General features: G+C 55.2%; 3 protein-coding genes across 3 annotated transcripts; 1 reads left to right on the top strand and 2 right to left on the bottom strand.

Moving 5' to 3' along the window:
• The first annotated feature begins 412 nt into the window (after positions 1-412).
• N4BP3 (NEDD4 binding protein 3) lies at positions 413-4,759 on the top strand. The gene is made up of 5 exons (XM_065734582.1): positions 413-491; positions 1,830-2,264; positions 2,482-3,036; positions 3,339-3,596; positions 3,797-4,759. The coding sequence occupies exons 2-5, from the start codon at positions 1,860-1,862 to the stop codon at positions 4,367-4,369; spliced, it is 1,791 nt and encodes a 596-aa protein (XP_065590654.1). The 5' UTR covers positions 413-491; positions 1,830-1,859; the 3' UTR covers positions 4,370-4,759.
• A 775-nt stretch (positions 4,760-5,534) lies between these two features.
• Positions 5,535-7,277, bottom strand: NHP2 (NHP2 ribonucleoprotein). Its single transcript, XM_065734975.1, has 4 exons — positions 7,084-7,277; positions 6,942-7,011; positions 6,772-6,877; positions 5,535-5,700 (listed from the first exon to the last, which is right to left on the bottom strand). The coding sequence occupies exons 1-4, from the start codon at positions 7,226-7,228 to the stop codon at positions 5,575-5,577; spliced, it is 447 nt and encodes a 148-aa protein (XP_065591047.1). The 5' UTR covers positions 7,229-7,277; the 3' UTR covers positions 5,535-5,574.
• Positions 7,278-7,433: 156 nt separating this feature from the next.
• Positions 7,434-14,155, bottom strand: LOC136047765 (bromodomain-containing protein 8-like). The gene is made up of 7 exons (XM_065735060.1): positions 14,085-14,155; positions 11,967-12,236; positions 11,365-11,568; positions 9,819-9,961; positions 9,064-9,150; positions 8,586-8,654; positions 7,434-7,668 (listed from the first exon to the last, which is right to left on the bottom strand). The coding sequence occupies exons 2-7, from the start codon at positions 12,234-12,236 to the stop codon at positions 7,434-7,436; spliced, it is 1,008 nt and encodes a 335-aa protein (XP_065591132.1). The 5' UTR covers positions 14,085-14,155.
• Positions 14,156-15,441: the final 1,286 nt, after the last annotated feature.

Below are 15,441 nucleotides of genomic sequence, written 5' to 3'. Positions count from 1 at the left end.
ACGGCAACGAGCATGTGGAGACGGGGACGGCGTGGGTGAGCGCTGGCAGCACACGCCGAGGGGGGGAGCTGGCAGCGAGCAGGGCGGATGCGGGCGGCTCCGAGCCTCGGCCGGGGACACCGTGAGCACCATTCCTCCGTGGGAGGGCGGGCACCGAGGCGCTGCGGGTCACCCGACCGGAGGGCCGAGGGATGCTCCGCGTCCTCGCGGTGCCGCACGGATACCTCGACGGCGACCGGGGCACGTGGCGGGCACAGCGGGACCGAACCCCGGAGCTCCGCTCCCGGGGAAGGCCGCAGGGGACCGCGTCCGCGCCGCCGGGCTCCGCCGCCCCTCCCCGCGGCCGCCCCGCCCCGGCGCCTCCCGCCTCCGCGCCGCGATTTGCCGCTGCCGGCTCCGCCCGCTCCCCGCGCGGCCGCGGCCGAGGGGCGCGTTCAAACGCGGCGAGGGAAGGAGCGGAGCCGCGCGTGGACCGCAGCGCCGCCGGCATGGTGAGTGTGGCCCGGCCCCAACGCCGGTGCCCGCCCCGGTACCCTCCCTTCCTCTCCCCGGGCCCCCCTCCCCCCCCCCCCTCCCGGCGGTGCCCCGGTGCCGCCCCTCCGCGCGGCCGCAGCGCTTTGTCCTGGGGTTGGGGCGCGCCGCGGCCGAGCGCGGCCCCGGATTCCCGCGGGATCCGCGGAGCATCGCCCCGCGCGCTCCGCCGCGCTCCGCTCCCCTCTCTCCCGGGGCCGACGGCGCTCCCGCCGCCGCCGTGTGCCCAGGGGACGGAACGGGGCCTCGGTGGTGCCGCGTTCCGGCGGGGATTGGGGCCCGCGCTCCCTTCTCCCCGCCTGCTTCCCCCTCTCTCCGCGCCGGCGGTGCCCGGAGCAGGTGCTGAGCCGAGGGAGGGAGGTGACAGCGCAGGCCGGGAGCTGTCAGACAGGTTTGTGCGTGGCAGCAATTAAAAGCGGGGTGTTTGTTTACCCGGCGTGTGTGCTGAGAACCAGGGCAGCTTCCTGGGTGAGGCCCGACAGACGGGGCCAGGCGGGGAGCGTCGGGCCCCCCAGCCCAAATTGCAGGGCCGAAGTTCCCCCTCTGGCCGTAATTTGAGGGTCTGGGGGCTGAAGATGCCCGTCAGGCCCTCCCCGCTGCCCGAGGATAAAGCGCTGGGGCTGAAGCCTTGCTGCCCGCCTTCCTCCCGCGGGGTCTGGCCACCTGCGCAGGAAGCTTGCATTGTCCCATCTGCATCCTTCCCCTCCCGTGTCCGGCCTCGCCGGGCTGTGCGGTGATGTGCACGTCCCAGGGAGAGGCTGAGCCAAACGGCTGGGACCTCCCCAGGGTCATTTGTAGCAGCGTCCTCCCCTACCTGCAGCCCTTGAGCAGGGATAGACTGGGGGTTCTGGGCAGCCAAGAGTGCAGGGAGGGGGAAGTCCAGCCCCATATAGGGGTTCTCAGGAAGGGGCGGCTGGGTGCTGCTGGGCCGGGGCTGGCACCAGGCCCAGGCAGGTGCTGCCGGCTGCTGAACTCGCCCTCCCGAACAGGCTGGGCGGCAGGTGCCTGTTCTGGTGGCAGCCCCGGCCGCGGGCGGGAGGTGGGGCTGGGTGTGGGAGGGAGGTGCTGAGCTATGGGGGGTGGCAGTGGGGAGCCCCCACCCCAGCGCTGCCCCTCGTGCACGACGGAGCCCTGCTTGCTTGGCTGCCAACGTGCTCCTTTGGGGTCCCCCTCATTTGCGGTTTGTCTGGGATAGGGTACGTGTGGCTGAGTGGGTATTTCCACACCCCTGCTGCAGGCAGGGAGTCCACGATGGGCCTGTGGTCCCATTTACACTGACTTGGTCTCTCCTTCGGCAGTGCTGGTACCGGGCTTTTCTCTAATCCTCCATGGCAGCAGCACAAGGCCCTGTGAGCTGTGAGCCCGACACCCGCGTCCTCGGCACCTACCTCTCCTCTGTGCCCGTTGGCAGCATGGGCAGCGTGGGCAGCCTGGTGGAGAAGCAGGATCTGTCCCCCCTGGAGCTGCGAGCCCCTCTGGGGGGCACGCGGGGGCTTCGGCAGCCTGACGGCTTGCTGAGGAAGGGGCCGAGCCAGCGGGAGCTCTTCGGATACCTGCACGGAGCCAAGAAGGAGACACGGTCGGAACGGAAGCACCAGGCATCAGGAGCATGCTACAAGCGGGACTACGAGAGCGACCGTGAGAACCGGTCCCCTGAGCGCTGCTCCCGGGAGCATCACCGCGGAGCTGACTTCTCCAAGAGCTCGCTGCCTGAGAGGGGCCGCTTCGACAAGGTGAGACATGAAACTTGTCCCTAAAGCGTGTCCTGCTCTGGGAGGGGTGGATGGGGCTGGAGGATGGGCTGAATGTGCCAGAAATGGGAGGTGGGACGTGGGGATTTGGATGTGTCTGGGTGAAGGGATGAGGCTGTGAGCATGCGTTTTCCCTGGGTGGAGCTGGGTATGGTGTGTGCTGGTGGGGGCTCGCTCTGACCTCGCTTATGTTTTCCAGTGCCGTATCAGGCCCTCGGCCTTCAAGGCAGTGACCGGGAAGGGGCTGGTCTCCATGCAAGGCCTCTCCTCATCCAAGGGGCAGAAGCTGTCCAAGAGCAACGGGAGCCTGCACACGTTGCTGTCGCAGAGCACCACAGCGGCCCCGCAGCATGGCCCGCTCCGCACCCACCTGCTCCACGCCATCAGCCTGGATGAAGCCTCTGACTCCAGCCACAACTCCATCCAGAGCTTCCCCTCCTACGGCTCTCGCCTCAAGCCTGCCCAGAGCCAGTTCAGTGCTTCCATGGGCCACATCAACCACATCGGGGGTTCCCTGGACAGGGTGTCTCGGAGCCCCAGGGATCCCCTGGCTCCTGAAAAGGCACCCTTGTCCTGCAAGAGCATGGCCACGCTGAGCCGGCTGCAGAGCCCCGGGGAGCCCCCACCGCCCTATGAGTTCACCTATTCCCTGGAGGATGCGGTGAAGCAGCTGGAGGATCGGCTGAAGGAGACTGGGGGAGAGCTGAGGCAGCTCAAGAGAAGTCTCAGTGAGACCGAGGACCCCTTTGCACAGGTGAGAAGTGGGGCTGGTGGCTGTGGGGAAGTGGTGACTGTATGGAAGGAGCTGTGAAGGACCTGGTGTCCTGCCACGATGGCTGGTGGGTGCCCTAACATGGGAGAATCCAGTGTCACGGCTTGTGGGGAAGGAGCATCTCTGCAAAATCAGGCTGGGAACCTGCTGCTGAAGCTCTGTTCCTTGGTTCTAGCTGGGACTGTCCTGGCAATAGGTACCTGGGACCTCCCGGGATCCTTCCAGGCGCTGTCCTGCACAGGGGCAGGATGCAGGCCCTCAGCAGTGTCTCTCTGTGCTGGCAGGCATTTGAAGACAAGCAGCGGCTGTGGCTGGACGAGCTGGAGGACCTGAAGCAGATGTACATGGCCAGGCTGCAGCAGGTCACACAGCAGGCACAGCGCGGCCAGCGGGCGCTGCAGCTGCAGCTCTACAAGGCACAGCAAGAGAAGAAGCGGCTGCAGGAGGAGCTGAGCATGCAGCAGTGCCAGTGCGAGGAGGCCAAGCTCCGGCAGTCCCAGGGTGAGCGTGTCAGCCCCAAACTGGAGGAGACCAAGTGGGAGGTGAGTCCCTTCCTGTCCTTCTCTGTTGCCAGCTGCAGCCAGGATGGGGCAACGGTTCTCTGCTCTGGCTGTCGCTTGTGGCAACAAGATGGGGGAAGAGCCAGGCATGATTCTCATGATCTCCCAGTGATGCTGCGGCAGTCGGGAGTGCTGCCATCCCTGAGATCCTGCTCTTTCCTCACTGTTCACGTGCCCTTCAGGTGTGTCAGAAAGCAGCAGAAATCTCCCTGCTGAAGCAGCAGCTCCGGGACACCCAGGAGGAGATGGCTCAGAAGCTGGGTGAGATCTTCAGCCTGAAGACGCAGCTGCGGGAGGCCAAGGCAGAGGTCCAGGCCAGGGACTCCCAGCTGGCACAACTGGCAGATTCCCTGCAGAGCCCCGTGGAGCCTGGCACCTCGCTGCCGCTGGGCGATGACCCCATGCCAGCGTGCCAGGACTTTCCTGGCTGCGAAACGGATGACTCCAAGTGCCGGGGCCTCCACAGCGACTCAGTGGAGCCCCTGGAGCGGCAGGTGGAGTGGCTGTGGGCAGAGCTGCTACGGGAGCGACGGCAGGGCCAGCTGCAGGCTGTGAACTTTGAGCTGGAGAGGAAAACCTGGCAGGAGGAGAAGGAGAAGGTGCTGCGGTACCAGCGGGAGCTCCAGGCCAGCTACATGGAGATGTACCACCGGAGCCAGGTGTTGGAGCGGGAGCTGCGGCAGCTGCGCTCGGAGCCCAGGGATGTCGGGACTGACTCGCCGTGGATTGAACGAGTGGAGTCCTCGAAGATCTGATGCCCATGGGACAGTGAAGGGGGGGGGGGGTCTCTTGTTGCTGCAATGAATGATCTCAGGGGCTGCACAAGGACTCGCCACTCGTTGCTGCCCTGGGGAGAAGGACTGATCAGGACAAAGGAACTTTTCCTTCTTGCAGTACTTCAGGCCCATCAGGGGTGGTCTCTGGAGAGGGGATCATCTGTACCAGGGGTCTTGCATGTGCCCCATGCTCTGACTCCAGGATCATTTGCCCTGCACTCCCTTCTACCATGGGGGCATAGACCGAATGCCCTGTGAGCCGTTCCCCATCCCTCCTGCTCTGTTCTCCTTTCCCCTTCAACCTGTAACTTAATATCATACTAAGGAGAGGCTCGAGCCCTGTTACAGCCCTGCGGCCCTTCTGTGGGTTCCAGGAGCTCACAGTGCCCTGGCTCTGACTGAGGTGCTGCTGCTGGTGGGAAGGCCCTGGAGGAACTGCGCGTGGGGAGAGCGGGAGCTGTCCCAGCGCTGCAGCTTCCCAGCATGGAGCCCTTGTGCCGAGAGGAGGCGGTGCCACGGGACGGGTGGGAGCAGCGCTGGGGCATCCCCGTATCTCCTCTGAGGGCACAGGGAGGGCAGGGAGGGAGGCGCGGAAGAAGCCCCGGGCCGTGCTTGTAGCGTCCTCGGCCTTTCCTGCAATAAACCTAGATTTCGTTCCTCCGGCTTCCACTCCCTTTGGAGGCCGCGGTTCTGTAGCCCGACCTTCGGGCCCCGCTCCCGGTGGTCGCCCCCGCTCCGCAGCTCCCGCCAGGCCCAGCCGGCGCGGCGAGGAGAGAGGCGGCGCTCAGCGGGCGGCACAACCGGTTCGGCCATCGCACGGCGTTGAGTCACGGCGGGGCCGAGGCCCGAGGGACCGGCTGAGCCCCGCGGGGCGGCTCCGGGGCCCCGCCGTCGGGACAGGCCTCACCCTCCGCCCCCAGAGGAGCCGGGGGGGGGGGGGGGGGGGGGGGGGGAGGAGACCCCGCGGGGAACGACAGGCGCCCACCGCCCCCCACTTCCGGCCCGGCCGCCTCGGTGCCCTGACGCGGAGCGCCCCCTTGCGGGTCGGCGGACCCCCCGCACCCCGGAGAGCACTGCGCGCAGTCCTACAAACATCCCAACAGCTTTATTCACCCTCAGACGCTAACCCCGCCCCGAACCCCCCCCCCCCCCCCCTACAGCCACAGAGACAGCGCTCCCGGAGGTCACAACGGCAGCGGCAGGGCCTCCACCTCGCCCCGGCACTCATCGTAGGCTTCCTGGTACTCCTCGTGTGGCTTCAGCAGGATGACGCAGGTGGGGCGTTTTGAGCCGGCTGCAGCCCCCAGGTCCTGCGGGAGCAGAAGGCAGCGGGTGGTGGGCAGCCCGCACTGACAGGGGGAGGCAGCCCTACTAGCCCCTGACAGTGAGCACTCAAAGGGGTCCTTAAAAAAAGGACCTTAAAAATGACCTAGTCCCAACCCCTGGTGTAGGTTGGCTGCCCCCCAGCAGCTCAAGGCCTGGAGCACCTCCAGGGATGGGCCACCCACAGCTCTGTGCAGTGCTGCCAGTGTGTTATCGTCCTCTGAATAACAAATTTCTTCCTAACATCTCACTTGAATCTCCTCGTTTAGTAGAAAGCTATTACCCCTGGTGCCATCACTGTGCAAAAAGTTGGTCCCCCTCCTGCTTATAAGCTCCCTTCAAGTACTGTAAAAGCTGCAACAAGGTCATAGCAGAGCCTTCTCAACAAGCTCAACAAGCCCATCTTCCTCCACCATTTTTCATAGAAGTGCTCCTGCCCCCTGAGCATCTTTGTGGTCCTCCTATAAGATTTGCTCCAACAGCTCAGCATCCTTCTTGTGCTGGGAATCCCAGGTCTGCATGCAGCACTGCATGTGACGCCTCACAAAGGCAGAGCAGAGGGGGACATCACCCCTGCCCTGATGGCACCCTTCTGTTGATGCAGCCCAAGAAGCCATTTCCTAGTTCTGCCCAGCAGGGCTGATACATGCCACATGTGCCTGGCACTAGGCTCTCACGTCCCACTTCTCTCAGAGCAGTTCCCCAGGCAGTGAGCATCTCTAACCCTTAGGCCTGAGCAGGAGGGGGGACATCTCCCCAAACCACACCTTGGCCAATGCTTCCTTTCTGTATGCATCCAGGTCCCAGTTCAGAACCAAAGGAGAAAAAAAGAAATCTGTCCTGGCTCTGCCCCCAGAGAGCTCCACTGGGGCGAACGGTTCTGGAGTGCAGCCATGAAACAGCTCTACACCTGGGCTGCAGTCGTTTGCTCCCCTCATGTCCTGTCACTGCCTGAGCACCGTGTGCTTCGCTAGGTGTCCCATGTATGCCTCCTTCCCCAGCAGGCCCCTGGCACAGTGCAACCCAGCTGCGCTCAACCAGCATGGGCTCCTCCTTACCGATTTGGAGGGGACATAAGCGTAGGGCAGGTTCCTGTCTTCACACATGATGGGGATATGGCAGTACACGTCGATGGGCAGCGTGTCGCCGGCCAGCACTGTGATCCTGCAGGAAAAGACCGTGTCAACAGCTGCCCCGCACCGTGCCGTAGGGAGAGAGCATCGCTTACCCTTTCTCGCCTTTGTTGATGAACTTCTGCACCTCCTTGACGCCCCGGCGGATCTGCTTGTGCTTGGCCGCTGCAGGGACACACAGTATGAGGGGCTGCGCGGCCCCCGCCAGCCCCCCCGCCCCGCTTCCGCCACCCACACCTTTCCTGATACACTTGTAGAGCTTGCGCGTCAGCTTGCGAGAGGCGAGCGGCTGTGCGATGGGGTTCAGGTGCTCGAGCTGTTCCCGGTACGAGAGCTCGGGAGCGGGCTCCGCCGCCGGCTCCTCCTGCTTCTCTCGCGCCATGCTCGTACCCCGCCAGCGGCCGCTTCCACTTCCGGATCACGCAAGACCCGGCAGCGCCATTTTCAACCACTAGCTGAACGCCAGCCAATAAGCGCCGCTCTCTGTGTCGCCTTAACCAATGACGAGCAGCGCCCAGCCCCGCGCCCCGCCCCTCCGCCCGCCCTGAAGCCCAGCGCAGGCCGCTGCCCTGTCCCGCGGCGCCCCGCTACCTGCGTGTCGGCGGCGGGCGGTGCTCCGAGCACAGCAGGACTTCCCCCAGCATCTGCAACTCCTCCAGCACCTCGCGGCGCATCTCCAGCGCCATGCGGTGCACGTGGTGGTTGGCGGCATTGTACATGACGGCGTTCTGGAACATGAGCATCAGGCTGCACTGGAATTGCGCCAAGGAGCGGATGTGGCCCTTGGCCAGGCTCCTCTTGATGCTGGTCAGGTCCATGGGCCTGCAGGAGGGACACGGAGGGAGAGGTGAAGGCTCTCTTTTGCATCGTGGCCCTGAAAGCACAGCTCTCTGCAATCAGTTTTAGTGCCTGGGGCAAAGCGGGGCAGTGAGAAGTGTTTTTCATTTCAGACAGACTAAGCTCAGGCAGCCTGGCAGCCCATCAGCTGTCACTCCTAACAAATGTGATGAGGAGCTGCAGGGAATTCAAGGAGCGGTCCCCATTAGTCCTCATGAAGTCAGCCCAGGTCTTGGTGGAGAAAGAAAAGTTACTAAAATAGGGATCTATTAAAACCCCTTAAAATCAAATGGTGCCACAAGCCAAAATAGCACCGCTGATACGGGGAACATGACGGGGAATAAATATGACTTCCCTTATTTTGACACAATGAGAAAATGAATGGCTGCAGAGAGGATGACTGTGACCAGAATAGAACATGATTCAGCTCTGAAAAATGCCCTTAATCTATCTCAGAAATATAACCTACTTCTCCACTGAAACTACATCTGGGGAGAAAGCAGAGTGGATACTGTCAATGACACAGGTTTCCAACATGGGAACTGCTGGGCTGCAGAGGCTGAATCCCCAGCTCAGGCAGGGGGCACAGCTGCAGACCCAGACTGCAGCACACCAGTCCATGCAAGGCCAGCAAAGGGCAGGCACAATGCATGTCAGCACCTTAGTCACTGCAGGCTTCCAGGTCCTGATCACCTGGAAGGGAGTTCTGATCACAGACGTCAGTCAGTGGGAGATGCTGATGACAGCCTCACTCTATGGGACAGAAAGAAGGAAAAAGTCCCATTGGTGTTCTGGAACCTGAGATGACCTCATCAGTTGCTCCTGTTCTGAGTGTTGGGTGCCAGAGAAGGCAGAGAAAACAGAGAGAAATCAGCTAGTGAATAGTTCTTCCACAAACTCACCTCTTCACCACCTCATGGTATCCAGGGGCTTGTTTCTCTGACACAGCCTTCAGGAATGGGCCACTGCATCTACAGGGACAAGCACAAAGAATGACCTCTGCCTCCCTCTGAGCAGGAGCTCAACACAGCAGCAGGACCAATGCTTGCCTCTTCCTGCTGGCCATGAGGGCCACAGCCCATCAGCAGCTCCTGGTGTTCAGTGGCTGGCACAGCCAGGCATGGCTGAGCCCCTTGCTGAAGCTGTCTCTGCCAGCTGTGTAGGAAGCAACGCTTGGACTTTGGCACACTGCACACAGGAAATAAATATGCAGTGTTTTCTCAATCTCTGCAGCACACAGCTGTTCTTGTTGCAAGGACAGCCAGAAGCAAAGCCATGGAAAGACACATCATCCTCTGGTGGTTGTGTGGAGGGGAGGACAAGGTGTCACAGGAATTGGCACACAAGATAATGTCAATTCAACCCTTTGCTCCTACATACCTGTGACTGGCTATCATCTTCCAGATGGACAGGACAGCTCTTTTGAAGTGACAATGCTGCATGGGATTATCCCAGCTCAACTGCATCCTGTGGAGGCAATATAATGCCAGATTGTTACATTTGAGACAAAGTATGATTTGGTGCTTCAGCTAGCACCCACCACATCTAGGTGGATAAAACCCAGAGATCTTTTTCTGTAGCTACACAAAGCAATGGTGGAAGTGTTCTGCATCTGAACACACAACTAACTGTCCAGAATGCAGGAAGAGATGGAGCTAACCAGCTCTAAAGGGCAAGTTGGACAAAAGAGCTCACATTTCTCTGAAGTTTAGAGCTCTACATTTTTAACTCAGATTCCTATCCCATGAAATTACAGTATTCTCTCTAAAGACAGCCCAGGTAATCACACAAGTGGCAAAGCTCGTGTGTGACTGACAAGCTTGTGCTTGCCTAAAGGTAATGCCTCTCTTAGGGTTGGACTGGACATTTACCTAATAAAGCATGATGCCAAGCTCACACAAGGCCTAGCTGCTTTGAAGAAACTTTTATTTCCAGTTAACCTTATTTAACCTCTAATTGTATCATTTACTTTTGGGATTAAGTGCTAAAAAATACTGGCAGACCCACAGAGACAGTACAAGTTATCTCCTTCCCTTCTGCTCTCCATGGGTATCTCACCTTCCTAGAGTTGACCTGTGCCATGTACTTCTCCAGTGAGTCAAGGGAAGCAATTGCAGGAGTGCAGACAGACTTACAGCTTTATGTTGGCAGGGCTTGTGGAGTCCAGCATGGGGTCTGCAGAAGTGCCATCATTATCATCTTGATCCCGGGCTTGGTTAATCTGCTGTGAATCTGGCTCACACAGAGCTTTTTCTCCAGGTGCCTCTTGAGTCTTGTCCTAAAGAGAACAGAGGAAAATGGAGATCTGGCTAAAATGGCAGCCCATCACTTGAATCCCTCAAGCAGAATCCAGCCTGCTGCATATGCCCCTATTGCATCCAATCTCAGATGGGAGCTACGTCTCTCTATATTATTCTAGAAGACGTTGTTCAGACCTTCACTGTGCTGGCCAGGATTCCAGTAACAGTTGGGTTTGATCTCTTGGATCATGACCACCTCCAGCTAACACAAACATCGTGGAGATGACTGGCACCCAGAGGCGTGTCTGTCTTCTTTTCTGGGAAGAGTCATGGATATACATAGGACAATCAGGAGCTGAGGTAAAATTGCCTCAGGCTTGTTAAACCTCAATACACAGAAAACAGGATTCCCAGGAGTGCAACAGGGTTGTTTCCTCAAAAACTCCCACATAAAAATGACAGAGAATAGACTGCTGTTGGCACAGTGATTCTCCAATAAAATGGAAAAGAAATGCAGGGAAAGAGGATTCTGGAGTCAAGAAGTGGGATTGCGTATAGGGACTCCTAAGAATTCCTTAACAGGAAATCTGAAGCATAAAGCACGCTCCTCATGAAGAACACAGACACTGCTATGTGTGGTTTTGGCCATTGTGCAGACCACAAGGGAACTGCTCAGAATAACTCTGTCCAGGCTGAGCAGGTGAAATGTGAAACCCTTATTACAGAATCACAGAACCACTGAGGTTTGAAGAGACCTCCAAGATCATCCAGTCCAGCCATCCACCCCACTAAACCAAGCCCCTTAGTACAGAATCACAGAAAACCCCTGGAAGTCATTTCTGCCTCCAGTGTCTAAGTTTGCAAGGCAACAAATCTGAGTACTGAATTGAAAAACTGGGCACTGCTCTTCCCCTGCTGTGGTATTACAGCTTGTCCCAGCAACACCTCACAGACTGGTGAGAGCAGAGAGTCCCCCAGACACAGGATTAGTGCAAACCCAGGCTAGACAGTGCCTGCTTCCAAGACATGACAGGCTTCAGGGGCAGATGGTTATTGGTATTGCTTGTACATCCACGTGGGCCTGAAACCAGCCAAGCTGTGTGCTGCATAACACAGTAATTAGAACAAACCGAGTATTCCGGTCTTGCATTAAACCTGAGAGCAGACTGCCAGCTCTCATGAGTCACCTTTGTATTGCCAAGGAGCAATTCCTCCAACTCACATCTGAGGGTTTGATTTGTAACAAGCTTCCTGTTCATCAAGATGCATATCCATACACAAAACCCATCCTTCCTCTCATACATTTCCTTTGCATTCACCTCCCTGCTGTTTCCTCTCTTCTGTGTTCCTCTCTCCCCAGCTGGAACATGGGAATTCCCCATCTCTGCTAGAGATGATTTCCTTCACCATCTCATCTCTCTTAGGACCACCTCTCCCCTACCTCTCTTCCCAGGAACTGTTCTTTCTCATCTTCTGCCAGGACATGTAGCTGACTTTCCTCTGCTTTTGAGACTACTGTTCTGGTGATCTCTTCCTGGCATCTTACATCTTCCCCATCATCCTGCCTCCCAGAGCCAGAGTAATCCCAGAGAGTCTCTGCTGAATCTGTGCAGCTGATGTGGAGAAGTTCCAGCAACTGGGTTATCTGTAGCACAGAGATTTATTGCTTCAAATTGTGAAGGTGAAGGGAAGAAAAAATAAGCAGCACAAATGCTATTTTTGCTTTCACTCACTTACATCTTTCCATTTTTAGGAATCCTTGCAAAATCTTCTGATGAAGCCCTGTGTTGTTATTACAGTGTCAGCTCACTGACATCTCTGTGCTTTAGGGTGAGCTGTGTTTTGGTAAAGCAGCTACTTGGCAGCAGAGCCAGCTTTAAATGAGAGCAAGGACTAGGCTTGGAACAGGGAGCAAATTAACTCAGGGCACCTGCACCTCCCCCAGAATATTTCCGTTTGTCAGAATGGTGGAGTGACCGAAAACTCTATTTCAAGAAGGCCAGAACTGTGCAGCCCACTTTTCTGTCATTCAAACAGCCCTACCTCTGAGAAGAACTGGAGAAGACTGTCATCTTCACATTGCCTCTCTGCCTTTTGGAAGTCTTCACTATCATCCTTCCAGAGAGGATCACTGAACTCCAGACTGCTGTCTGTCTCTTGGCTGCTTTCCTCCAGCTTCCCTATGGCCACCTCTTCAGTGTTCCTCCAGTTTCCCAGTTCCAGATCCAAACTTGAATTCCAACTGAGAAGAGACTGTAAGTCACTGTTCTCTGACTCCGACTCAGAACTGCACCACACCCAAGGATGGCCCATCTGCAAACAAGCACAAAGAGAGAAACAACAATTTCTTTTACCCTGATCCAGAATTGCAAAGCCCAGATCATTTCCTGACTTACTCAGAGAGCCAAAGCATAGCAAGAACTTTAAGAGGCGAGCAGCCTACTCCTGAGCCCACACTTAACAGCACATGGCAGGGCTGTAGCTCTGCAACACAAACTAACATTTCAGAGCAACTGAATGATGATTTTCCAGTGCTTTTGCTGTGCTCTCCCCTGGCTGCTGCTCAAGGGATGCTAAGATGCTTTGGAGCACTTGTCTTTGTCTGCTGCTACACGTTTGGCCCCTGATGACAGCCAGCAGCAAGTGTGAAACCAGGTCATGCTGCCAACAGCTGTGAGCCAGCAGTGACTCCAAGGGTCATCCACTCATTGGAAGTTCCCTCACTGTACTGTAAGAACTTTTTACATCGGAAACAACTTATTACAAACACTACAAAACCTTTGTGTTGAAAATGACAGATGTGATTTAACTGGATGGTGGTGACCTGAGCCAGAACTGGAACCATACACATTCATCCACTGGCAGACCAGTTCTACACACCCTCCATAAAATAAAAGTAAATATTCTTGTAAGATGGAATAAACCACTCTTTTCATCTCCACTCATTGGTCCATGCCTGAGTCTCTTCCAGAGTTATGAGTCCACCATGATCTCTCTTGCAGTCAGGGGAATTGGTTGCAGAATCATCCTAACAACCGCAAATGGCTGTCAGAAAAATCTGTATCCTGCTAGTGAACTTAGCTGCCTGGATGCTGTACCTATGGAGAATTCTACGCATTCATTAGCAATCTCTTTAGAGTTTTCAGTTAATTATGTACAACCTAATTTTTCCCAGGGTCTTGAACAAGCACATTTCTCACTGACTTCCTTTTGTGTTCTCAGGACTGCTACCACAGCAGCAAATGCAGCCTACGGTGCATAACTGGGAGAAATAAAGAACCCACAGGGTTTGGGATGAGAATATTTGTTTTTCTTTTACACACCTACAGTGAGAGCCAGGATCTCACTGCCCTCCCTTCTGAAACGGATTCAAAGTTAACTTCATCAGGAGCAGATAAAATTTGATGAGGTAGGAGATAATTTACCTGCTCTAAGCTTCCAGCTAAAGGGGTTGGGCAAACTGTGATTTCATCTGAAGACTACCAATGCCCAAAGCACTGCACAATGGGCAGAGCTGGCTGCACACGCACAACCAGTCACCACAGCTCTGCTAAGGAACAGAAAAGCCTTAGGCTAAGGTAATCCAATCACTTGTGATCGTCTTCCTGTACTCCAGTTCAGAGGGATAACCATCTAAAACCAGGAAGCCTAGGTAACTTGGGCATAAGCACTGATTAAAAAGATCTTTGGCTTTCTGTTCAGCTCCACTAAATCTTGGAAGACTCAAGATGCCAGAGAGCAGAACAGCTGCATTAGTGCGAGACAAGCGGGATGAGTGAAATGATTACAGACTGCTTGGTTCCACAGCAACTTGGTACAGAAATAAGGGATGAAAAGATAGGGAATTCAACTTTTAATTAAGGACTGCCTTGTGGACTTTACCTAAGTTGCCAACAGGGAATCATTATCAAACGGGAAAGTTTTAGTTCACTTTGCAGAGATCAGACACTGCACAATGCCTGCTGATATAAGAAAAAGCTGTTAGATATAAAGAAGATGGACTTTGAAAGGAGTTTACATGTCAAAACAAGGAAAATGATCAAAGCCTGCTCTCCAGCAAATGAAACGTAGAATCCACAATAAAGTAGGCAAAAAAAAAAAAAAGAAAGAAAAAAAAAGAACAATTTGCTAAAGACATAAAAGCAAATAACAACAACAAACCTCATCAAAAACATCAGAAGCAGAAAGCTGCCAGATGATCAGTGGGGATGACGCACCATCAGTGCCAAACACCTCAGGGGAAAACAGGGTCAGTTGGAAAACCTGCATTAATCATAATTATCAGCAGTTACCACAGAGGAGATCACAGAAGTCCCAGAGAGAATTTCTCTTGAGATAGAGACTATTTCTAATTAAAATGTCAACAGGGGAGGTTTTAGAACAGTTGGAGGGAGGGAGTAAGCCACGGAATGACTTGGACTCGTGAGATCCTAAGAAGCTTAAATATAACATGACCAAACCTCCATGCTGTGTAGCTTGTAGTCTGTACTAGCCATAGCACAGGAAAAACAAAAGAGCAGTTGTTATTTCTGTCTATACGAGGTGGATGTAGGGAGATGCAGTATGGGCTTTGTACTTAGATCAGTACAAAACATTACAAAGAACAAAATGAGGAGTCAGAGCATGAGATGACAAATTGGGATAGAGGCAACAGGGCTCTGGAGAGGAAAGCTGTGTCTTAGATTTTTGAAGATATTAAACATCATAATTACAGGTTATTAAAGGATCATGAGCTCTCTTGAGTAGGAAAAAAACCTCTACCATTTAAAGGAAGAAACCAAGGGTAAGAATGAACAGCAACACTTTCCACAATGAAAGCACAATACTAGTGGGTGTGACAGAGGTCCTCCCACTTGCTGCAGCTTTTGTTGCCCAACACAGACAGATACATAGGTGCTACAGAGGAGACAGAGCCAGACTCTTCTCAACGGCCAGCATCGAGAGGAGGCAGTGATGACAAGCTGCATCAGGGAAATTCAGACTAGATACAACAAATGTTTACTCCATGGGAGTTGGTGAGCACTGAAACAAACTGTCCAAAAAGATGATGAAATCTGCATCCTTGCAGATTTTCAGAACTTGACTAGACAAGGCTCTGAGCAATCCGCTCTAGCTCTCAAGCTGGCCGTGCTCTGAGCTTCAGGTTGGAGCAGATGATCCTCAGAGATCCTTTCCAACTTACATTAGTCCACCAAATACCAGAAAGCAAAAGAACCCTCTGACTTATCGTGTCTTGAGAATCTCTGGAGATTGAAGCCATAAAAATTCAAATGAGAAATTTGTTCCCAAGTTCAGCAGTGAGGGACAACGAATCAGTAAAAGCGAAGGACTGTATATTTCTAGCACCAAGTACAAAGTGACTCTTGGTGGAAATACACCTTAATCAAGCATGGTATGCAACACAGCAGCCATAACAAATTTCAACACAAAACTTGTGAAAGTCAAGAGCTCTTATTAGATAAGGTAACAATCCCTCTGTATTAAATGCAAAGACTGCTTCCTGCAACTTCTGTGACAT

The sequence above is a fragment of the Cyrtonyx montezumae genome, unplaced genomic scaffold (genome assembly GCF_038088225.1).
Source record: "Cyrtonyx montezumae isolate F1298 unplaced genomic scaffold, pur_monq_1.0 scaffold_18, whole genome shotgun sequence".
NCBI classification, from domain to species: Eukaryota; Metazoa; Chordata; class Aves; order Galliformes; family Odontophoridae; genus Cyrtonyx; species Cyrtonyx montezumae.
Note: the sequence above shows the minus strand (reverse complement) of the source record. Positions and strands in the feature narration are given on the sequence as shown.

What these genes read in the sequence shown, in the direction of transcription:
- NHP2 (XM_065734975.1), bottom strand. Translation starts at nt 7,228, where the DNA reads ATGGCGCGAGAGAAGCAGGAGGAGCCGGCGGCGGAGCCCGCTCCCGAG. An exon ending in ATCAACAAAGGCGAGAAAGG is followed by an intron (nt 6,878 to 6,941) that starts GTAAGCGATGCT and finishes CTTTTCCTGCAG; the next exon opens with GATCACAGTGCTGGCCGGCG. An exon ending in CTTATGTCCCCTCCAAATCG is followed by an intron (nt 5,701 to 6,771) that starts GTAAGGAGGAGC and finishes CTGCTCCCGCAG; the next exon opens with GACCTGGGGGCTGCAGCCGG.
- LOC136047765 (XM_065735060.1), bottom strand. Translation starts at nt 12,236, where the DNA reads ATGGGCCATCCTTGGGTGTGGTGCAGTTCTGAGTCGGAGTCAGAGAAC. An exon ending in TTCTCCAGTTCTTCTCAGAG is followed by an intron (nt 11,569 to 11,966) that starts GTAGGGCTGTTT and finishes TCTGTGCTACAG; the next exon opens with ATAACCCAGTTGCTGGAACT. An exon ending in AAGATGATAGCCAGTCACAG is followed by an intron (nt 8,655 to 9,063) that starts GTATGTAGGAGC and finishes TTGTCCCTGTAG; the next exon opens with ATGCAGTGGCCCATTCCTGA.
- N4BP3 (XM_065734582.1), top strand. Translation starts at nt 1,860, where the DNA reads ATGGCAGCAGCACAAGGCCCTGTGAGCTGTGAGCCCGACACCCGCGTC. An exon ending in AGAGGGGCCGCTTCGACAAG is followed by an intron (nt 2,265 to 2,481) that starts GTGAGACATGAA and finishes TATGTTTTCCAG; the next exon opens with TGCCGTATCAGGCCCTCGGC. An exon ending in TGGAGGAGACCAAGTGGGAG is followed by an intron (nt 3,597 to 3,796) that starts GTGAGTCCCTTC and finishes CGTGCCCTTCAG; the next exon opens with GTGTGTCAGAAAGCAGCAGA.